General features: G+C 44.6%; 20 protein-coding genes across 20 annotated transcripts; 10 read left to right on the top strand and 10 right to left on the bottom strand.

Moving 5' to 3' along the window:
* Window positions 1–584: 584 nt before the first annotated feature.
* OGAPHI_000155 (uncharacterized protein) lies at window positions 585–899 on the bottom strand (the record flags this gene model as incomplete). The annotated part of the gene is made up of 1 exon (XM_046202343.1): window positions 585–899. One exon carries the CDS (start codon window positions 897–899, stop codon window positions 585–587), a length of 315 nt encoding a protein of 104 aa, XP_046065084.1.
* Window positions 900–1,594: 695 nt separating this feature from the next.
* On the top strand, window positions 1,595–4,003 carry OGAPHI_000153 (uncharacterized protein; the record flags this gene model as incomplete). Its single annotated transcript, XM_046202321.1, has 1 exon — window positions 1,595–4,003. The coding sequence occupies one exon, from the start codon at window positions 1,595–1,597 to the stop codon at window positions 4,001–4,003; it is 2,409 nt and encodes an 802-aa protein (XP_046065082.1).
* OGAPHI_000154 (uncharacterized protein) lies at window positions 2,827–3,861 on the bottom strand (the record flags this gene model as incomplete). Its single annotated transcript, XM_046202332.1, has 2 exons — window positions 2,827–3,138; window positions 3,490–3,861. The coding sequence occupies 2 exons, from the start codon at window positions 3,859–3,861 to the stop codon at window positions 2,827–2,829; spliced, it is 684 nt and encodes a 227-aa protein (XP_046065083.1).
* A 108-nt stretch (window positions 4,004–4,111) lies between the features above and the next one.
* On the bottom strand, window positions 4,112–5,061 carry OGAPHI_000152 (uncharacterized protein; the record flags this gene model as incomplete). Its single annotated transcript, XM_046202310.1, has 2 exons — window positions 4,112–4,406; window positions 4,934–5,061. 2 exons carry the CDS (start codon window positions 5,059–5,061, stop codon window positions 4,112–4,114), a joined length of 423 nt encoding a protein of 140 aa, XP_046065081.1.
* OGAPHI_000151 (uncharacterized protein) lies at window positions 4,916–6,043 on the top strand (the record flags this gene model as incomplete). The annotated part of the gene is made up of 1 exon (XM_046202299.1): window positions 4,916–6,043. One exon carries the CDS (start codon window positions 4,916–4,918, stop codon window positions 6,041–6,043), a length of 1,128 nt encoding a protein of 375 aa, XP_046065080.1.
* Window positions 6,044–6,069: 26 nt separating this feature from the next.
* On the bottom strand, window positions 6,070–7,428 carry OGAPHI_000149 (uncharacterized protein; the record flags this gene model as incomplete). Its single annotated transcript, XM_046202277.1, has 1 exon — window positions 6,070–7,428. The coding sequence occupies one exon, from the start codon at window positions 7,426–7,428 to the stop codon at window positions 6,070–6,072; it is 1,359 nt and encodes a 452-aa protein (XP_046065078.1).
* OGAPHI_000150 (uncharacterized protein) lies at window positions 6,292–6,660 on the top strand (the record flags this gene model as incomplete). The annotated part of the gene is made up of 2 exons (XM_046202288.1): window positions 6,292–6,324; window positions 6,409–6,660. The coding sequence occupies 2 exons, from the start codon at window positions 6,292–6,294 to the stop codon at window positions 6,658–6,660; spliced, it is 285 nt and encodes a 94-aa protein (XP_046065079.1).
* Window positions 7,429–7,603: 175 nt separating the features above from the next.
* On the bottom strand, window positions 7,604–9,280 carry OGAPHI_000147 (uncharacterized protein; the record flags this gene model as incomplete). The annotated part of the gene is made up of 1 exon (XM_046202254.1): window positions 7,604–9,280. The coding sequence occupies one exon, from the start codon at window positions 9,278–9,280 to the stop codon at window positions 7,604–7,606; it is 1,677 nt and encodes a 558-aa protein (XP_046065076.1).
* OGAPHI_000148 (uncharacterized protein) lies at window positions 7,713–8,399 on the top strand (the record flags this gene model as incomplete). The annotated part of the gene is made up of 1 exon (XM_046202266.1): window positions 7,713–8,399. The coding sequence occupies one exon, from the start codon at window positions 7,713–7,715 to the stop codon at window positions 8,397–8,399; it is 687 nt and encodes a 228-aa protein (XP_046065077.1).
* A 112-nt stretch (window positions 9,281–9,392) lies between the features above and the next one.
* On the bottom strand, window positions 9,393–10,922 carry OGAPHI_000146 (uncharacterized protein; the record flags this gene model as incomplete). The annotated part of the gene is made up of 1 exon (XM_046202243.1): window positions 9,393–10,922. The coding sequence occupies one exon, from the start codon at window positions 10,920–10,922 to the stop codon at window positions 9,393–9,395; it is 1,530 nt and encodes a 509-aa protein (XP_046065075.1).
* Window positions 10,585–11,106, top strand: OGAPHI_000145 (uncharacterized protein; the record flags this gene model as incomplete). The annotated part of the gene is made up of 2 exons (XM_046202232.1): window positions 10,585–10,592; window positions 10,749–11,106. 2 exons carry the CDS (start codon window positions 10,585–10,587, stop codon window positions 11,104–11,106), a joined length of 366 nt encoding a protein of 121 aa, XP_046065074.1.
* Window positions 11,107–11,172: 66 nt separating this feature from the next.
* On the bottom strand, window positions 11,173–12,272 carry OGAPHI_000144 (uncharacterized protein; the record flags this gene model as incomplete). Its single annotated transcript, XM_046202221.1, has 2 exons — window positions 11,173–11,443; window positions 11,998–12,272. 2 exons carry the CDS (start codon window positions 12,270–12,272, stop codon window positions 11,173–11,175), a joined length of 546 nt encoding a protein of 181 aa, XP_046065073.1.
* Window positions 12,273–12,335: 63 nt separating this feature from the next.
* OGAPHI_000143 (uncharacterized protein) lies at window positions 12,336–13,133 on the top strand (the record flags this gene model as incomplete). Its single annotated transcript, XM_046202210.1, has 1 exon — window positions 12,336–13,133. One exon carries the CDS (start codon window positions 12,336–12,338, stop codon window positions 13,131–13,133), a length of 798 nt encoding a protein of 265 aa, XP_046065072.1.
* A 45-nt stretch (window positions 13,134–13,178) lies between these two features.
* On the bottom strand, window positions 13,179–14,456 carry OGAPHI_000141 (uncharacterized protein; the record flags this gene model as incomplete). The annotated part of the gene is made up of 1 exon (XM_046202188.1): window positions 13,179–14,456. The coding sequence occupies one exon, from the start codon at window positions 14,454–14,456 to the stop codon at window positions 13,179–13,181; it is 1,278 nt and encodes a 425-aa protein (XP_046065070.1).
* On the top strand, window positions 13,987–14,391 carry OGAPHI_000142 (uncharacterized protein; the record flags this gene model as incomplete). Its single annotated transcript, XM_046202199.1, has 1 exon — window positions 13,987–14,391. The coding sequence occupies one exon, from the start codon at window positions 13,987–13,989 to the stop codon at window positions 14,389–14,391; it is 405 nt and encodes a 134-aa protein (XP_046065071.1).
* Window positions 14,457–14,692: 236 nt separating the features above from the next.
* Window positions 14,693–15,499, bottom strand: OGAPHI_000140 (uncharacterized protein; the record flags this gene model as incomplete). Its single annotated transcript, XM_046202177.1, has 2 exons — window positions 14,693–15,199; window positions 15,491–15,499. The coding sequence occupies 2 exons, from the start codon at window positions 15,497–15,499 to the stop codon at window positions 14,693–14,695; spliced, it is 516 nt and encodes a 171-aa protein (XP_046065069.1).
* Window positions 15,500–15,750: 251 nt separating this feature from the next.
* Window positions 15,751–18,285, bottom strand: OGAPHI_000138 (uncharacterized protein; the record flags this gene model as incomplete). The annotated part of the gene is made up of 1 exon (XM_046202155.1): window positions 15,751–18,285. One exon carries the CDS (start codon window positions 18,283–18,285, stop codon window positions 15,751–15,753), a length of 2,535 nt encoding a protein of 844 aa, XP_046065067.1.
* On the top strand, window positions 17,297–17,518 carry OGAPHI_000139 (uncharacterized protein; the record flags this gene model as incomplete). Its single annotated transcript, XM_046202166.1, has 1 exon — window positions 17,297–17,518. The coding sequence occupies one exon, from the start codon at window positions 17,297–17,299 to the stop codon at window positions 17,516–17,518; it is 222 nt and encodes a 73-aa protein (XP_046065068.1).
* A 296-nt stretch (window positions 18,286–18,581) lies between the features above and the next one.
* On the top strand, window positions 18,582–19,847 carry OGAPHI_000137 (uncharacterized protein; the record flags this gene model as incomplete). The annotated part of the gene is made up of 1 exon (XM_046202143.1): window positions 18,582–19,847. One exon carries the CDS (start codon window positions 18,582–18,584, stop codon window positions 19,845–19,847), a length of 1,266 nt encoding a protein of 421 aa, XP_046065066.1.
* Window positions 19,848–19,950: 103 nt separating this feature from the next.
* OGAPHI_000136 (uncharacterized protein) lies at window positions 19,951–20,643 on the top strand (the record flags this gene model as incomplete). The annotated part of the gene is made up of 1 exon (XM_046202132.1): window positions 19,951–20,643. One exon carries the CDS (start codon window positions 19,951–19,953, stop codon window positions 20,641–20,643), a length of 693 nt encoding a protein of 230 aa, XP_046065065.1.
* Window positions 20,644–20,689: the final 46 nt, after the last annotated feature.

Below are 20,689 nucleotides of genomic sequence, written 5' to 3'. Positions count from 1 at the left end.
CTTTCCAGAAATACATGAGCAAGCCATAACGCATCCGCTCCTCCTTGTTGCGAATAACAGGTGCAAGATATTCAAACGGTTCTCCTTTTCCAACAAAGTTTACCTCAGTGGTAGAGGGTCATGGAACCCGAGAACGATGGTTCATACAGTGGGTTCTAATGTTTGCATCTTTGCGTGCGTTGGTGTGTCCATGGAATCGAAAGTTGTGTTTGCATCGTACACATTCAGCATACGTCACTGCCTCATACGGGTTGTCAGCTGTCGAAGGACAATCGTAAATTTCATCCGGCATCGCCTTCTCCAATTCAGTGTCATGATAACGTGTATGGAATAACTTGACCAAATTTGAGTTGCGTAGCGTTGCAAGCCAGGTTGGATGGTAAAACAATCGGGGGATTTTTTCCTCTTCATAATTATGAGGCGTTCTCTTTTTCAGCTCTGTAAGTAGGTGGCGCGTCATGGCATACCGCTGAGAAATTGACTCAGCCTTTGTAGCAGCTTTTAGTTTTGATCCTCCATCGCCGATCCCGAAAATGGCTTGCGTTTGCCGGTTAACATGGCCATCTATCTCGCGATCTGACGCGTCACTTGTACGTGTTGCGATTGGGTACAGACTCAGCATTATCCTGGCGGTTCTGTTCGCCACTTTCAGCACTTCTGCTTCCAAAAGTGGAACCACCAAATGGAACAGGAACATCACGATCTGAGTGAGAGGGGGAAACAACAAAGGATACACCGCTATTGTGAACAACTATTAATGGCGCCTGGAAAACATTATTACCGTTAAAAGTGAATGATGCGCCTTGTAAAGGACTCTGAGTGGAAGGAACAGGGCTATGTTCGGCAGACATGTCCTGCTGGCTTGGCTGATTCCGTGATGAATTCGACTTTTGGTACATTTCTGAAGACACGAGATTATTAGTTAGAATTTAAAGACCAGAGGGAACTAAAATGAACGGTGTAAGGTGTGGTCAATGTGGCTGGTACATGGCTAGTGAATGTGATGTGTAGCGCAGTATCTATGGTTTTCTAGGTTAGCTAAAAAGGGTGATCCCTTGTTCTGATGGTGAATAGTCTACGTCCTTCGGGAGTACATCAGATCGTGGTACTTTTAACACAACCATGCAACACACTGTATAATTACATGTATTATGCAATATTTATCGGCTAAAAAAGTGGGATCTGTGTCAGTCTGTCTTGTTCGTGGGCCACCCATATTTCGATGCGGCAGCTGACCCCCCACACTCCAGTCATACAGTCATATTAAGACAGACTTCTGTAGTGGATTTTGAACCTGTGGGGGAGTACACCTCGAACCAATGCTTCAAATACCAGGGCTCCACAATACACGCTCTTCACTCAGATCCGGCATTCTATTAATGAAGGGGTCATCACGTAAGCATTCAGCTAATCAGATTCCAATTTAATGGTGCAAAGGTTCGAGTTTCGGTTTGTTTTTTTTAGTAAGGCCTGGCGTTGTGATCATCCAATTCCCTTCAATTTTGGGTATATAACAACGTTTTTTCTCACTGGATTTGTCGTAATAGTCTTTGAAACAGAACCCAAAACAACAGTTGTCAAAAGCTGCATCGATATGACCAAATTGAAGTCCCATTCCTTGGATCTAGGATATCCTATTTATGGAGCAAAGTTTGTGAATGAGAATACTCTGATTGTTGCTGGAGGAGGTGGAGAAGGTAGCAATGGTATTCCAAACAAGATTACTGCGCTCTTGATTCAGCCTGATAATCTGAAAAAACCAATAAAACGGTACCGTGAATTGACTCTTAATGACAAAGAGGACTGTCCAATGACTTTGGATGTCAACAACAACCAGATACTGGTTGGAATCAATGAGAATGCCGAATCAATCAAACGGGGTGTTAACAAGCATTTGAGAAAGTTCAAGTTCCACAATGACCACTTGAAATTTGTCGAGAGCTGTCAAATCCATCCAAGCAACAATGCTCAACATTATCAAAAGTTGACCCAACTTACCAAAGACGGCACACTTGCCGCAATTGCTATGAGTGACGATCCGTCGTCGGTGTACATAGTGGATACGACTGACGAGCTCGAGGAGAAGTTCAAAATCGTCACTACTGGAGATGTTAAAGATATAAGCTTGTCTCCGGATGGAAAGATGATGTGCTACATCACGTCGAGCCACTTTGAAGCCATATCCACCATCACGGGAAGATCTGTGTTCAAAACAAAAATCAACTTTTTGATGTCAAAGATTGAGTTCTACGACAACAACATTGTCATTATTGCTGGGTCCAACAAGAGCGGGATTGTTCTTGGTGAGTTCTCAGTTGCAAAGTCTGCAGTTACAAAAGTCACTGTTATTGCAAGAAATCTGAAAGGTATCACATCTCTTGATGTGAACAATAAAACCGGTCTGATTGCATTGAGTGGTTCTGATTGTTCGATTTTGATTGTTCGTTTCAAGGATTTCAAGCTTTTGAAAAAACTTGACAAGGTCCATGGATTTGCTATCACAAAAGTCACTTTTTCGCAGGCGGGTGATTACCTGGCATCGGTTTCGGCCGCAAACACGGTGAACGTCATTCTGGTTCCGCAGAACTTTGCTGATTCAAAACCACTCTTCATGTCCTTTATCCAATTGTTCATGTCTATCATCCTTGTATCGCTATTTGCAGTCGTGGGACAGTACTTGTATGCAAATGGATACCTTGAGCAACTGCAGACTAAGGCAGTGGAATACTACAAGTCCAAGAAACCTGCCGACTCTTCTGCGTATTTCACCATACAACCAATTGCTTCCAGTGAAGTGTTTGCCAAAGGACCACCTTCTACTACAACTTATGTGCCTATCCATACTGCGGACTCAACAACTAAGTCTATAAGCGAAAACACCAATGTTGGAGATACCAGTGTTCTTCCGGATGATGGTGAGTATACAACACACAAACCACTTGAGACCAGTTCTTCAAGCGGTGTGGAAGTTTCAGCCAATTCTACTTCATCTGCAGTAACTAACAGAACTAAGGAAACAGAGACGAGTCTGCCGGAATCACAATCACCGACCTCTAGCGAAGTCTCATCTATTTTGACCACGAATCTGACGGATTTCGCCGCCGAGAGCCCGGCAAACACAACGTCAGAGACTACGTCCTATTTCACAGAGACTTTGAACCACACAGCCACTGTCGTAGAGACAATTGTTGAGACCCAGACGATTTCAACCACCTCGATCGAAACTTCCACCAAAGTGGAAACGATATTAACCACTGCAGTGGAGACCAAGACCGAGGTTGTCTTTGTCACTATGGAGCCGACTCCTGCTGCATCAAAGGTTTTGGAGAAAGAAACCGGTCAGTTACAGAACTCGTCTACAAATGGCACATTGGACTCTGCTTTCCTTACAGACGAGACCGAGAAGAACCTGTCAGAAGAGGAACAGAGACCGGTTCACTCAAATACGACTCTATTAGAGACTCAGCTTTCCGAAACGAATGTGACTACAGGAGACGTTTCGACAAGCAGCACAGATATTGTTGAAACTTCTGTGATAGAAACGAATCTGACGGAGACAGCGTCGAGCACAACATCGTCGGACAAGAAGACCGAGGATATCAAGGTGGAAACAGCACTATTGTCTAATGTGTCCGAGCCAACCAATTCGACCGAGACTGCAAACAAAACGCTCGAGCCCGAAGTTTCCATCTTGGAAACTGCTTCAAGTGTCCAACACGGCAGCAACACTACAACTACAGCAGAGACCGTTAGTTCCGGTGTTACAGAAAATGAATCATCTATTAAGTTGTCGACAGAAACGTCAACTCTTGATGACCTGGGCACAACAGACTCTGCCAAGTTCAAGCAATCCCCAGACATTCTTCCTCTCGATACAAACTCTTCTTCGTCTGTGGATCACACGGATACCGAAACTTTGCTGTCGAAGGCTTCTGGAGGAGAACTGGACGTCAAACAGGTCAAAGAGACGGCGGCTGGATCAGAAACTCACGACGAGTTATAATCCGCAAGAGCAGATGATCAATTCTGATTCCAAAAGCGATTCCAATAACAATATTGTAATTTAATATGCATTTAAGCGATTCGTGATCAGTAGATGCGATGAGGTGCACTATATCTCGCCGGCCTTCTTGCTGTTACAAGCGACAATCTTGAACTTGTCAACATTCACTGTTTCATTATCGTCGAACTTGATGTTGACGTCTTTGATCACAAAAGTCCACACGTCATCGCAGAATCTGTATGTGTGTAAATGTCCCTTGAATGTGAGCTTTGATTTCACAGAGTCTCTCAGGTTATCCGAGGTGACCCTATCGAAGTTTGCCAAAATTTTCATGGCGAGCTGGGGCTGTATTCTTTGGTCTCCGATCAAGGCGTCCAGAGCGTCTGTCAACGACGTGCCGACACTGATTGGTTAGTTGAAGATTGGTTCAAATACTTACGTGCTTCTTCTGTAGAATTCGTAGTATGTTGGAGCGTTCATGGTTGTACAACAAAAAATCGAATTAATAATGTTATAATCATATTAGGGGTGGATTAGGTAAGCAAGGAGACAGAGCAGCGAGCCAGTTGCAACGACGGATCGATGGTACGTGTGCAAATGGGTGGCATCATGCAATATGAACAAAACCTTTTTGGCTTAACTCAATGTCCTTGTTTCCTATAACTCAACGGAGCTCGGAATGGTTCCTGCTGTTCATGTCCTTACTTGAAGCTACTACGACGAGTCCAGGCTACTAACAGTGGAATTGTCATTTTTTCTCCACCTCCACTCCGCCGTAGTTCAGTCAATTCCACTTTACCCAAATCTCTAACTGCAAATTTCATTTCCTACAGACACCCCACCAGTCCTTTTCTTGCAACCATACATTTAGTGTTTTGCCAAAAAAAAATAATTATATCTTGTTTGACAAAGATGGCGGTCATTTATTACAAGTTCAGGTCCCAGCGAGACGATCTGATTTCCACCATCAAGTTCGATGGGACTGGACTCACAGTGTTTGAGCTCAAGCGCGAGATCATATACGCAAACAAGCTCATAAACTCTTCAGACACAGACATTTTACTCTACCATGTGGAGGACCCCGAAAACGAGTACGAGGACGACAACGAGGTTGTACAGCGTGCATCCACCGTTTTGGTGAGAAGAACATCAGGCGGAAAGAAAGGACGAGGCAATGTCCTTCGATATATGGCTGGAAAACCGCGGATTGCCAAAGCACAGGCTCCTGTTTTGCCCACCCCATCGGCCACCACTACGACGCAAGTTGCCGCCTCTGGAACAGAGGAGGACATGGTCCGACAAATGTTCAACCAACAGGATGACCAGTGGAACCAGCAGCAGGCTGTGATGGCTACAGCCCAGAGGGTGGAAAGTTCACGGCAGAACCTCAAACTTGACGAAAACATCCCTGAATACTACATTTGCTACAAGTGTGGCGAGAAGGGAAAACATCATATCAGAAATTGTCCAAAGAACAACGATCCGAACTGGGATGGAATCAGAATCAAAAAGACCACCGGTATTCCGAAATCGTATTTGAGAACCGTTGATAACCCTACCGACATAGTGAACGAGCCAAACCAGAACTACATGGTGAACGAGGAGGGAAAGTACGTGGTTGCTGTTGCAGATAAAAAGGCGTGGGAGAGATACCAGACGATCCAGCAGTCGAAACAGGTCGATGACGATATCAAAGTGGATGACCCCGAATTAACAGACCCAAACACTGGAAAGATTTGGAGAGACCCAGTGAGAACCAAGTGTTGCAACAAGTTATATTCGAAACCGTACATCGAAGATATCCTTTTAGAATCCGACTTCAAATGTCCTAACTGCGGCCAGGAAGATATATATCTTGATTCTTTGGAACCCGACAAGGATTTACAGAAGAAAGTTGACGACTTTTTGGCCAAGAATAAACGCAAGGCCGAGGGAGAAGACGACCCGGCTAAAAGACAGCACGTTGCGCCAATGATCCCGCCGATCATGCCATTTATGCCGTTTGCTAACCCGATGGCAATGCCTCTTAATAAAAAATGAACCGGTACATAGAAACTCTAACATGTTTATTTTCCTTCACTATATGAGATGACGGCCCATTTTCCACTGGCACACCACAGCTCGCCGCATTCGTTACCAAGACTCTTCCAGTACTCGCAAAGCTCCTCGTCTTTTCCTTTTGGAAGACCTGCACAGACGTCTGCTTTACAAGTTCTCAATGCCAGAATGCGAATACCAGACGATGCCAGTCCGTCAATTGCAACCTTGAACGGCGTATCACGAGGCCAATGTCTGTCGCCGGTCAGTTTTCTATAGTTCAAGTCACCTTTCACAATGACTAGAGCAGAGTCTTGTAGGTACTTCCACAGCTCCGCACCGCCGTATTTCGTTTCCTGGGGACTCAGATTCCAGTAGTCCAGATCCACGGTCCAGAACTCGGACTCCTTGAGCAACAGCTTTCCGCTGTGTCTGTAAGCTTCCAGGCTATCCACCAGAAAATCCAGATCGGCTCTGTGTTCGCTGAAAATAGAGGTGTTACGCAAGTCCTGGATCAATATGTCATAGTCTTTGATCATGGTGTCACTGACCATCCAGGGTCTGCATTTGCAGTGCAGAACAACTTGGCTGATCACCTTGGCGTCCAAAAGGAACAATGACAAAATCAGATCGGTGAACAGCTCGAATCCTGCGTTATCCAGCACAATGTCTATTCTTCTCTTTTCGAACTCGGTCGATAGCAGTGCTTTCCAGGCCTCGGGAAGATCATTGCACAGAATGTTTTTGGCCGACTTGGCCCGGGCCTCTTTGCCTTGAACAGAGCTTATATCTTCCAGAGTAGCATTGGCAAGCAATGATAAGTCTGTGGCGTTTCCCCAGAGCGAGATGTCTGCAAATTCCTCGAACAAGAACTCCAAGTCCTTCTGATCCAGCTCCTCAGTCGATCTCGACTTGATCTGCTGGTTCAACTGTCTGTATCTGAGAGCCAGCTCGTAGATTCCTTTGTCCGAAGACTTGAACGTGTCTCTTTTCAGTTTGTTGAACACATCAAAGGTCTGCCATTTCGATTTGGTCTTGATGAAAGCGTCCACTTTTCTGTACAAGAAACACTCGCAGAACAGCCAAGGGCCCGTCAACCAGGTCACTTCGCCCAATTTCGACAAGGTCTCGTTGTAGGACTTCAAACCAGGGATTTCAACCTCCTTGAACGGCCTGAGAACAGCATTATTGTTCAACTCCTTCAAAAATTCCTTGATCTGCTCGACAATCTGGGCGCCCTGCTCTTTGAACTCGGAGTCTGTGCTCTTTGAGAACTCCGCAGTAGTGTCGTCAATTGCATTCTGGAGAATCTTTGGCCATCTGGATCTTGCAGTGGAGTATCCAAAGGAGTGCGGATCGTTATTGTAGTAAACTTTCGGAACGCTCATAGTACTTTTAGCAATAATTGGAATCTAAAAGAATACACCTTGTGAATTAATAGTAATTTGAGAGCGGACCAAAAAATACTAATCAGGAAAGTCCCCGTCCGAGATTTCTTGCATAATAATATATGAGTAAATGAGTAAATCCAACGTTGAGAAATGGCTTGGTCTGTACGGTTCTTCAGTCATCTGAAGGGTTTCTGTTTTCCGATGGGTCGATTTTGAATATATGGTCAGGATTTAAAATGGCCTTTTTGTCCAGTGCATATTTGATCGATCTCATCAAATCAATGGTGTCAACACCCAGCTCCTCAACCAAGAGCTCCCGCTTATCACTGACCCCAATTCCATGTTCACCGGAAACGGTACCTTCTAGCTCGATTGCCAGTTTCGACATCTCGTTTATCAGCTCGTGGGCCACTTTTTTTTGCTCAGGATCAAAGATCACTAGAACATGTAGATTACCGTCACCCGCGTGTCCTGCTGCCGTAGCCAGCAAATCTGCCGCTTCTAGTTTGGTCATAGTCCGTGTAATCAGCTCCGGAAGTCTCGAAACAGGAACACAGACGTCGGTGGGAAGAATGGTGGCATTTGGCTTGACTTTCCTAGCCCATTGCAACGAGTTCCACAGCAACGTTTTCCGCACAGTCCAGATCCGCTCTTTGTCCTCTTCGTCACTAGCAATACCGATATTGAATCCATGGTTCTTTTTGGCAACGCTGTTGATCGATGCCACCAGCTCCTTAAGAGACTCCTTACTAGTTGCACCAACCTTGAGTAAGAGCATATGGTCAGGAGCCCAATCGTCGCTTGAGCCAGCTCCCATCTCACAAACTGCACGCATCTGTTTGTCGTCCATGAACTCCACCGCATTGCAGCTGATTCCCATTCTAAACAGATCGGTCACCGTTTTGGTGGCATTCCCAATTTCTTTAAAATTGATGGTTGCAATAACCTCATTTTGCGGCTTGAAATGAAGCTTCAGCGTGGCTTCTACAATCACACCGAGCGTGCCCTCGGATCCAATGAACAGATTGGTCAAATTGTAGCCGTTCGAGGACTTTCGAGGACGATTTTTAGTCTTGACTATTGTACCGTCTGCCAACACGACAGTGAGCGACAGAACGTTATCCTTTGCAGCACCGTACTTAACAGCATTAGTTCCTGACGCATTTGTAGCCAGAATACCGCCAATCATGGCTCCTGGTCCCGGGTCCGGCCCAAACATGAGTCCATACGGACTAAGGTACTCGTTCAATTCCATCCAATCAACTCCAGGCTGCACAACAACATCGAGATCCTCCTCGTGCAGTCTCAAAATCTTGTTCATCCTTCCCAGATCCAGCGAAACACCTTGTCTGGTCGGAATATAATGTCCCTCTATAGATGTTCCACCAGAGAAAGGTATCACAGGCACGGAGTATTCGTGACATATTTTGAGTATTTCAGACACCTGCTCGACGGAAGTCGGGTAAACAACGCAATTGGGATGCTCATCCGGTTTAGGACGAACAAAATTCGATGGATCTTTCGAATGGTAGTCGATTTCTCCCGGGGAAGTGGTAATACTGTCTGGTCCGACAATTTGTCTGATTTTATCGATTGCCTCGGCCACAGACTTGCTGGAAGCATATGTTGGTGATTTCAAAGAGTCCAGGGAAGTTGTTGACGCAAAATCTTGACTTTTAGTATAGTAATGTCCGGCGTAGCCTGCCGAAGCGCTGAAAACACAGGTTGCAAGCAACGCAAACAACGATGGAGACCTGGAACTGCCTCCCGAGCCTTGAGAAAGACTTCTCCTGCTCATATAGAAACAATCGCGAGCTCTGGCGCTCAATCGAGTGCAATTTCGAAACATTGATGTTTGTTTGCAAATAACAAAACTTGATTGATTAAATTTCCAGATCTGGAGATCTTGATAAGTTTCGTTAATTGTGCGCAATATTTGTAAATAGATACATATTTATTATTTAAGCAGCATCAGCCGTTCCTCCATACGCCTTGTTCATAGTTTCCTGTGCTCCGCTTCGAACAATTCGGTTGCCGTCGGTGTCGTTGTCGATTGGCACAGACTTGTTCTCGATTCTCTGCTGCTTCCAAAATAAGGTCTCGGATCCACCCAGGACTCCTATCCGCATGGTAGCTAGCAGGTTTCTTGCTGCTGTTGAGTGTTGGTAAACTGCCCCGTTGAAGGCGGTAGTGGCGTCTTTTCCATGCGCAGCCTTGATCAAAGGTAAGCCACCAGGATGGTCTTTGGCAAACGGAGTGATGTCATGGATAATTCCAAACATCACCACCAAATATTTGTCGGTGGATTTATCAGCCAGTCGACGGAACTCGTCTGGCGAGAAAACAGGCAGTTTCTCGATGGGGATTCCCCAGTTTAGCTGTGATCTCTTGTTGTCGATTAGTTTCTGCTGTTGCTGGACGAAAGACATCTCGACCGTCGAGCTCGAGGTTTTCTTCAGCTGCTTGACAAACCTCAGCATGTACATCAAGCGAATAACCCATCTGGTGGGGTCGAAGTCGTACCAATCGTTCCCGTTTCTGTAGTCTGCTGGGAACTCGTGGTGGAAGTTCAAGTTTCCCTCTCCCAGAGTGAGCAGGTTCAAAATGATGTTATTTCTCGGCGACTTTGTGTCACTGTAAGGTCTTGTTCCCAGCGCATGTCCAAACGAGTTAATAGCAAAAATAGAGTGTTGGACCAAAAACACTTTCAAAAAACCTGCATAGACCAGCCCACCCAAGTAATCGTTCCAAAACCAGCCGCAAACCAAGCTGGGAAGAGCCAGCCCAAATATACCAAAAAGCACCAAATAGTTCTCTGCTTGCCATGTAAAGATATTTTCGTTTGACAGTTGATCCAGCTTACTCTCCTTGATGGCCTTGGCAACTTTTGGATTATGGATCAGAATCATCCATCCACAGTGGCTGAACAAAAATCCTCTTCTGATATTGTGTGGATCGCGGTCAGAGATGTCGCAATATCTATGGTGAGCACGATGAGACGAGCACCAGTTTTTTGCCGATGTAATCCCCGCTCCTGCTGCCAGGCTTGCCAGGACGAAAACGACCTTTTCGTTGTCTATGTTGAAAGCGTTGTGGGCGAGATATCTGTGATACAGAACGTTCACAGCGAGAATCGTAAGGATATGAAGCAAAATGCAAAAGTAAAGAGTTTGTTTGAGCAATTTAACGTTGTAAACCATGCAAATAGATATTCCAATGATGGGAACCAAAACAACCAAAGTGAAATTCTTCCAATGAATATGTCTGTACCAGTTAGTCAGTGTCCAAGACCGTTCGGTTATATGCCGTCGAAACAGGGTCGACGATGTGTTTGACGTCTGGATTTTCTTGACGGTCTTTTTGATCTTGACTATTTTCCTGTGTTGGGTCGAGTGCTGGGAAGATGGATCGCCATTCTCTGAAAGCGTTCCTAAACCGGCGACATTATATTTGGCCAACTCGGCTACGGGATATTCGGCCTCAGGAATCATCAGACTGTGGGCTGAACACTGGCTGATTATTTTTATATTCCGAAATTATTTTGCCGTTCTGCAAAATGGTGGTTACGGGCTATTTACTTGGTTTGAGAAGATTAGTAGTAAAATGGCTGAAATAGCAGTTCTTAGGCAACTGTTTGACTGTAGAGCTGTAGTTCAAGCTAGAGGAAGTCCTTAGATGCCTTACATTGAAAACCACCAGTTCCTCATCCCGATGTTCACGCAAACAATTCTTAATAATCTATTATTTGGCATTTATATGCAGTTCTGGCTTAGGTGCAACCACAGCATCGATGAGAAGCTTGATAACGGCCGACTTCTTGGCTTCTGCGGTTTTTTTAATCTTCGAGAGCTCGTCCTTGACTTGGTTGTCGGCCTCCTCCTCGAGTTTCTGGTTGGAACCAACGAATTCGTCCTCGAACTTCTTGAGCTCAGCGTCCTTCTTGGCCTTGTACTGCTCGATCTCCTTTTGAGCGTCGGATTTGGCGTCCTTCAACTTTTGCGCACGATCTAAACTGTTAGTAAAACTTGCAAACTAACAAGTATACGTACATTGTCTTGCTTGAGACACAATCTCTTGTGCTTTTTTCTCAGTCTATAGGAATATTAGTTAGTATCTCACCGTTGCATTTGTGTGCAGTCACTTACTTTCAATAAACTTTGAATTCCAGACTATTTTGAGTTAGTTAATCATACCAGACATTGTGAAACTTACCATCCCTTCAATTACTTCTGAACTTCCTTTTGGTCACAAATTGTGCAGACTTCTAATTGCCACGGGACTGACTGACTATTGAAATTCGTTTAGTTAATAACAGCTTTTGCGGTCAATATTATTGAACCTTAGCGACACGGAAAAAAAATAGCAGCTTGAATTCGTGCTACTGTAATTAGGTAGCATGCTATACAATGTACATAAAGCGGGTCTTGTACAGACCATGTCTATAGGCCAAGTTCAATGATCTGGAATGGAAATGTCGATGGATAATGGTGGTTACTTATTGCATGGGTCTTTCGTTGTTCTGCAGTAAGGAATCTTTGTTCACAGTTTTCCACCAGACATTGGTACAATTCCCGTCCCTTTCCCTTCTGTAGATCGAAAATCGGATCGTGTGTCTCCGTTATATGCAAATTCAAAAGATGCTCATTTGGGAGGTTGGCCTGACATTCTTCGCATCTGTTTGTGTGAAACGTCTGATAATGCAACTCAAAAGCACTTTGGCTATTAAAGTGTAAAGGTTCTTCTGAGCACGGAGGCAATGTGCACCAGAGTCCTGCTGATGGTGAATTCTGACGCTCCTCTTCTCCTAGATCCTCGTCATTATCATGTTGTCGCTTTGACATAAGTTAATTAGTCTTCAGCTAAAAAATATTATTCAGATATTCTTAACAATCGCATCTTTCAATATGTGCTCCAGAAAACGCCAGCGACGAGACAGCGACGAGGATTCTCAAGGAGATTTTACCGGAGACGTAGGGGATGCCATCAATGAGAAGATCAGACAAACAGAGCAAAATGTGGGGTCTTACATCCAAGGGCCGTTCGATCCTATCTTTGGCCAAAGAAGAGCGTTTCCCGTGATTCTTGATCTCAACTCGATCGATAAGAACGAGCCAATGAACGACGTCAACACGTACCTGGCCATGGTGAGAATGGAAGCTCAACAGTTTGAGCGCCATGGGTTTGACAGTGCGCCCAGAGAAAAGACAGAAGCAGACGTTGAAGAACCGCATATTGAACCCGATCAGGACGGCTACAAAGCCAATCCGCTACTCACAGACTTTCTAGTTGAATTCAAAACCAAACGAAAAGAATATGAAGAGTACAGATCAACTCTAACAGACATTGATGCTATCGAGCTTCCCCAGACCCAGAAAGAATGGAAGTACGTCGTTTTCAACAACGAGCCTACGTTTGATATTATGGCTCAGCTGATCGAGGAGGACGAGATCATCAAGCTTGCGGTGTATTTCACCAAATGGCTGAATCGAGACGTAAATCCAAGTTTTGAAAACTGGATTTTTCATCTGCTCTATGCAATCGACGACGTTCTAAACGCATCAGACGTTTCTGTTCTACGAGCATTGGCCAAAAAAGCACTCAAACAGGCCGAAGGACAGCTAGATGAACGTAACCAGCTCATCATGGACAAAATAGTCACCATTGTGGGATCCTTCTACGGCCAAAAAGATCTACTCATGTAACATAGTCATTTTTGTATAATTAAAACGTACAATAGGCGTACTTTATTATTTAATGCTCAACAACTTGACGTCGAAAGTCAATTCGGAGTTGGCTGGAATACCTGGAAGTTTCTTGGATCCATAGGCCATAGCAGCAGGAACGATGATTCTTCTCTCACCGCCAACAGCCATACCAGCAACACCAACGTCCCAGCCTTTAATAACTTCACCCTTGCCCAAAGCAAAGATGAATGGCTTTCCGGAAGTGTTTTTGTCGAACACTTTTCCGTTCTTCAACTTTCCAATGTATCTGACACCGACTTTCTGTCCCTTCTTGCAAATCTGTCCGGTTCCAACAGTTCTGTCCTCGACAGTCACACCACCCTGCAACTGCTTAATGGGAAACTTCTTTTTCTCATCGGCCTTTGGAGACTCCTTGGCGGCTGGACCAGTGGGACCCTGCTCAAGCTCCTTATTGAACTTGACAGATTTGTCCTTTTTTGCCTCCTTTTTTGCCTCCTTCTTGGACTTTTTTGTCTCCTTCTCCTGCTTTGGCTCCTCCTCTGCGACTCTCTTTTTTGCGTCAGCTTTTTCGGTTTTTCCAGCTTTTTGATCTTCCTCAACAAGCTCTTCAATCTTACCTTCGATGTCATCGACACCTTCCAATTCGTCGAGGTCGAAGTCCTCGCCGTCAACAATCTCGTCCTCATCAGGAGTCAAGTCGTACTCGTCACTGTCGTAATCCTCATCGTCCTCAGAGTCCTCATCAGAGTAGTCATCTTCCTCCTCGTCGTAAGGGTGCTCAACGTAGTTACCGGTCAAGTGGATAGAATACGATCCGGTGACAACAAAGTAAACTTCCTCGTCTGGCAAGATGGTCAGGTCCAAAGTCTGTTGGTATTGGCTCTTTGGAGACAAGGTACAGATGATGTGCTCCTCGATGGCTTCGTCATCCTCAAAGTCCTCCTCATCATCGTCCTCCTCGTCATCCTCGTCAGAGTTCTCAGAGTTCTCAGAGTTGTCCTCGTCGTCCTCGGATTCGTCAGACTTTTCTTTTTCAGCGTTTTCGTCTTCAACTTCAGTGATCTTCTCCTCATTCTCCTCGTCGCTGGACTCATCCATGTCGATATCAAAATCCTCATCGTCAGAGTCGAAGTCGTCAAGCTGGACAGACTTCTTGAGGATTCTCAAGGTGGATGGCTCCTCCTTATCGTCGAATGCTTCTGGGTTAACAGCTGCCAAAGTCAATCTGACAGTGACTGGGAAGTCCTCAGGCTGACAAGGTTCTGGAGAGAACGGTTGAAGTTCAAGGTTATACGATGCTAATGGCAATAGGGAAGACATGATTTGCGAACTGTGAATGTCTTGGATAGACTTAGGATCGAAAACGTTTTTTCAAATTAAAATTTTTTTTTATTTCGGAATAAATTTTTTTTCTTATTGTGCATTGACTAGCAGGACAATAGTGATGAGGCTCAACGGCTTGACGGGTAAATGTTTTAGTAGCATTGCAAGACAGAACGGCAACTACAATTCAAACTCCTAATTTACTATAGTTTCATTGTGTATCTGATAGTTATTTAGAAAACCATGGCATGAGGCTTGTCACCGCTCTTAAGGGAGAACGACGATGCAAGGTATTGTTTGAGCAGAGGAGTCTTCTTGATTTCAGTGATCAGAGCGTTGTCAATAGACTTTTGGTCTTTCACTCTCTCAGACTTGATCTCTTTCTTTGCACCCTCGCCAAAGAAATCTTTCTCGGACTTGGAGCCCTTAACTGGCTTTTCTTGATTGAAGTATGTGACATCGTATTTGGAAAGATCCAGTCCCGACACATCAACGGTAGTAGAAGTAGCAATGACATATCTAGCATTGACTCTTCTCAATGGAACACCGTTGACCTTGAAAGGACCAGAGACAAGCAGAGTGTTGTCTTCAAGGCTCTTGAGGTACACGACTCTCTTTCCTCTGAATCTACCAGCTAAAAGAATGAGAACCACACCAGGTGTGAGAGTGGATCTCAACTTTTGTGGTCTGGATGCCTTTCTGGCTTTCTTTGCAACAGGGATTTCTTCTGCTGGGTACCACTTTTGGTTCTATAATGTTAGCACGGGTTGTGGAAGGAATGAACATAATGAAGGCGATAACATTTTGAAAAATTCGCCGTTCGAGGGAAGCTCGGATATTCGATCTTGCAGTTTGCACTGGACGCTTCTATAGTCAATTAAACCTCTTGAATGTTGCACTAGTTTTTTGTCTGAAAAATCCTGTGTTGAATGTCGTCAATAAAAATTATGTGATCCAATCTTTGTCTAACGCTGTTCTCTTTCGATAATAATGATATCACCCCAACTGTTCATCACAAATCCAATACTTACAGCAACCATTTTAACTAATATAAGACTCTGTTGAGTATAATATATTCAGTTACACTAAATCTACAATTTTTCATCTCCTGGGACTTTTCCTTGAGACGACACCTCGCACCGCCAACATTTGGCGAATTTTCCACGCCGGTCCTGCGACGGTCGTCGTTAAATAAGGGCAACACCCGACACCGGACCTGGAAAAACAGTCACAATAAAGATCCTGGGGTAGCAGATTAAGATAAGCGAGCTGGGCACGGATAAGAAGCCCATCAAAACTTGTTCATTGAATCGTACATGAACTGGTTGTTCATATCCTGATCATTATTTCTTCCATCGATATTGACAAAAAGATTGCTCCAGAATTCATCATTCAATGCCCAATACTGATACTCCAAATCGTCTCCCGAGCTGACTTCGCTATTCGGATAACTATTCAATATTTGCTGGGGATCTGGGAAAGATTGAATTGAAACTTTATCCTGAATATTGATATGCATGTCTATAGGAACAATGTTGGATCGCGGATCAGGAACACCGGCACCGTATGGACTGGCCTGAAATTGTGGTTGCATACCATTAAAAGACATTTGGGGCACCCCGTTAGCTCCTTGAAGAGTGTTCACTGGACCAGGAGTAACCTTTGGATCGGTTCTAAGCCCTGAAACGGTAGCTGTAGGGGAAACACGCGAAATACCCATTGATGGTGCTATTGCGCTGTAGCCATTCTTTTGAGGTGCAACAATGTATGGGAGTGCGAAGGGGTCAGGTGCAGGTTTCATTGTATGTTTGCTTTCTGCGGTAGGATCGTTTTTCTGATGGATCAAGCCTTTGTAGGCAGACTTACACTGGGACAGGAACGTTTGAGCAAACAAAGACAGAACCAATCTCATTTTGTTCAAGAAGTGGTTTTTGGGATATTTCAGTGACGCTTCATAAACCAGAGATGTCAAACTTCTTATAACGTTCATTGTATCCTCTGTCATGCATTTATACTGATTAAGCGCAGTGATACTAATACTCAAGTATCTGATTCTGAGAAGCATTCCGGCGGTGTAAATGACTCTAGAGGAATGGAACAGCGGATCGATCGCGATTGATTCCTGCGTGAGATGCAAGAAGTGTTTTAGAGTAAGGACACAACACTCTGTTGAGTTCTCAATTGCCTCGGCGAGATATTCAGGAATGTAGTCACTGTCCGAATTGAAAGCGTTTGGACTGAACATCGATTGTAACGCGGGCTCGTATAAGTATGCCTGGACCGAGAAATAGTACGACATCAGCGAATGATAGTACTGGTCATCATCACGCGCGATGACACTTATTCTTTGTCTCAAAGAGTTGAGTGTTCTCTGGACTTCCTGCACCAGATACTTTTGTCTATTTTCCGTGTGCTCTGCAAAGTACACTTGTTCCATTGACGAATGGATACCAAAATGAATCCGCTCGAGAATATGGTTCAATCTGGCATAAATGGCAATGATGGTGTTCCGTTTATCGGAGGTTGACTCAAGATCTGAACAACACTGTTCACAATAGTCACTCCATTGAACAGGCATTCTTCTTCTCAAGAATAAGGAGATTGAGACGGTATTCAAATACGTCAGCAGTAGAAGGCCCTTACCTTCCAAATTCTCCGGGTCTTCAAAAGCAACGGCTGCTTTTTTCTTGACCGCACCATCTTCTTTGCTGTAAAAGAAATAAGGACGTCCCGTCAATCCCAAGTCGTGCATCATGGAAACACATAGAGAATTAAACATGTGATATCTTCTGTGGTGAAATAGTTCTGGTGGCACGTACCAAATACAATACAGCAGCATGGATTTGACCAGAGACAAGCTTTTGTCCCCGATAGACAAAACTTCTCCGGTCAATGTCCTAGAAACAAGACTTTCCAATCTGAGCTGCACATCGATAGTCACAGAAGAAGGTTCTGGGTCGATGATGGTGGCCAGATACGAACAAACCAATAACAAAATCGGCTGTTCTTTGCGCATAGCTGAGAGACTCAGATTTTCTGGAAGCAAGATAAACGGATAGTGTTTGTAAATTTTGTTGACAAACAGCCCGAAAAGATGTTCACATTGGGCCTCTGACAAGATGCCACTGGTAATCAGATCGTTTTCGTAGTAGTTGACGTCTTCTTTGCAAAACCGTATTCTGTCCTCGGCAACCCCAACAATACTGGAAGCGGGACACATTGCCTGCTCCTTAGAAACGCTCTCAAGGAATTTAATCTCCTTCTCGAACTGTTGCAGTTGGGCCTCTTTCGACGGAATAGCGGGCCTGTTTCCAAAACCATTGTGGCCACCCGAAGAATGTGTTTTGCCGTCAGATCCAGCAGAGACTGGAGAATTCGAGCTGAATGACATATTTTTCCGAAAATGGTTATTCCCAGTACGGGGGGTGTCCATGGATGCCATTAAATTCTGTTGGTTAGTGATGGTTCTGGCTTGCTGTGTGATAGTGTCGTCTTTCATTTCTAACATGCTCTGAAGATCAGCTATTTTGGACTCCAACTGTTGGTATTTGGAAATTAATTTAGTGGACCCAGCAGGGGTCTTCTTTTTGCGAGCTTGAGAGAGATCAAACTCACACTGCCTCTTATTTTTCCAGCATCGAACACAAGTGCCCAGTGGATTGTTAACATCGTGAGGCACACATTTGACTTTCAGCGAGTGACATGCTTTACAAGCCACAGAACGGCGTTTGGACGTAGCGGAATTTTTCATTTTAGCCGAGTGTATTGCATCTGTAGATTGCTCAGAAGCGTCAGACCCAGTGGTATTTTCGTCCTTTGGCCCCATTTGACGATACGACATAGAAGAGTTCCTCGATATAGATAAGTACAAGCAGTTAGATTCGTTTTCTGTTATACATCTATTCTTGCTTGCTTATCAATAATAATAACGGTTTATGGTAATAACGCTTTATTCCACAATTAGTTAAAGCCCCGAGCTTTCTCTGGCGAGACGAAATAAAAAATAAAATCTCATTATCGTCGCGTCGATGGTTATGTTACCATGAGCAATAAAGACGATGCGGTTTTGAACAATTGGCTAAAGTTGAAGATTAATTAGGGACCTTCCGTTAGCTTTGATCAATGGATTCTTTGGGTAAGAAACTAAACAACCTCTCTTTGTACGAGGTCAAGGCATATGTCAGAAAAGCACAAAATGCAGTACTCAATTTGAGTGAAATCGAGGCCAAGGTTAGAGAGGCAACTAATAACGAGCCTTGGGGTACGTCAACCAGTACTATGTCTGAGATTGCAAGAGGAACTTTCAGTTATCCGGAAAGAGAAGAAATCTGCGCAATGATCTTTAGACGGTTTACCGAGAAATCAGCTCACGAATGGAGACAAATCTACAAAGCTCTTCAGCTGATGGAATACCTTGTGAAACACGGTTCCGAACGTTTTGTGGACGACGCTAGAGCTAACGTCAACCTTGTTTCAATGCTCAAATCTTTCCATTACATAGACTCAAAGGGAGTCGACCAGGGAATCAATGTCCGTAATAGAGCCAGAGAATTAATTGCTCTCCTGAACGACGAATCTAAGATTAGACAAGAAAGAAAGAAAGCCAAGGAGAATGCAAAGAAGTTTGGAGCGGTTTCTTCCAACTCTGCCTTTGTGGGATCGTCTTCTTTCAGAAGAACTGGTTCTGCCTCTGCAGATTATGATTACGACGAGGACGCTGGATATGCTGGAAGAGTGTTTGGAGACGGAGGTGTTTTCGGTCAAAGATTCGAGGAACAGACTCCTGCAGGCGGCTCTCGGAAGTTTGAAGAGTACGACATTGAGGAACCATCCACTACGAGAAGAACAAGCAAGCCGTCCGTTCAGGCTTCCTCGGTCACTGCAACAACACAACCAAACGTTGACCTGTTCTCCTTTGATGACAAGCCAGCTGCAACTTCGACTGCCTCTGGTGCCGCAGAGAATGGCGATGACGACGACGAAGATTTCGACGATTTCCAAAGTGCATCTGCTCCTGCCGTTGCTCCTGCACAGGCGCAGTCCACCAATCTTGCTGACCTTTTGAGCGCATCGTACAGTCAGCCTGCAACCTCTACACCAACGCCAGCGTTCCAGGCGCAGCCAACTCCATCCTTTTCGGTCCCTACTCCAGCAATTGCGCAACCCAAGAAACAAGATGACCTGTTTGGAAACCTGCTTGTTTCTGCCAAGTCCAAAGCCCACACTCCGTCTTCTTCAACTACTCCGGCTAAAGCTGCCACTGCTTCGCCTCAGGCTGCTGCTGACGACGATTTCGGACTTTTTTCGCCTGCTCCAACCCAACAGTCTAACGGTGCCACTTCCGGAAACAGTCAGAATAACGGAACCGTGGACCTGCTTTCATTTTAAACTTCTCGTGACAGAGTGGAAGATAATAGTAAAGTAGTGCAAGGTGTAAAAAAATAGATCAACTAAGGATAATCTACAATTAAATATTGACAATATAATCCAAATGGCCATCTATTCGTTTTGGATATACGACCGGCATTGCAATTGTATATACAGTCGGGAGTATGGCACGAGTGCGTCTGAGACGGTCAAGGCCTCGAGTCGGTCTACGCCCAAACGGCTGTCTTCAGCTCATTTCTCAAACAATCCAATGGAAAACGCGCCTTCAGCAACGATCTCGTCACATTCTACATTGAACTCTTCCGTATCCACTCTTTCTGGACAAAGAAAAACGTCTTCGTCGTCAAATAACCCCAAAATACAGGAACTGATACAGAAGGGCTCGGTCAACACACAGAACAATAACAACATGTCCAAACTGTTGTTTGGTACTCTTTTTTCGCTAAAGAAGATTGCCGTTTCTCTGTGCACTCCGCCAGCGGAAACGGCGCAGGAAGAGGAGTTCTACGTGTCCAACTTGAACAATTTCAACAAACTGCGGTCGTTCCAAACACTCAACTATAAATGCCATTTTTATGAGACTATCAACGGACTGCGGTTTGTGGTGGTCACCGATCCCAACGCACGCGATCTACAAACGTCTCTTGTTGATATCTACCAGCACATCTACATGGACAATGTTGTGAGAAACCCACTGATGCCGGTGGAGTTCCGAGAAGGAGAGGTCATCTCGAACGACCGGTTTGTGCTTGCAATAGACGACTATTGGAGCTCGATCCCCGAGTTTGTGAACTGAGCTGTGTGTTTTGTATAATAATAGAACAGGAACCAAAAACCACTGA

Source organism: Ogataea philodendri (genome assembly GCF_020536065.1).
Source record: "Ogataea philodendri strain CBS6075 chromosome Unknown scaffold17, whole genome shotgun sequence".
NCBI lineage: Eukaryota > Fungi > Ascomycota > Pichiomycetes > Pichiales > Pichiaceae > Ogataea > Ogataea philodendri.
This window is presented reverse-complemented; position numbering and strand designations above follow the sequence as displayed.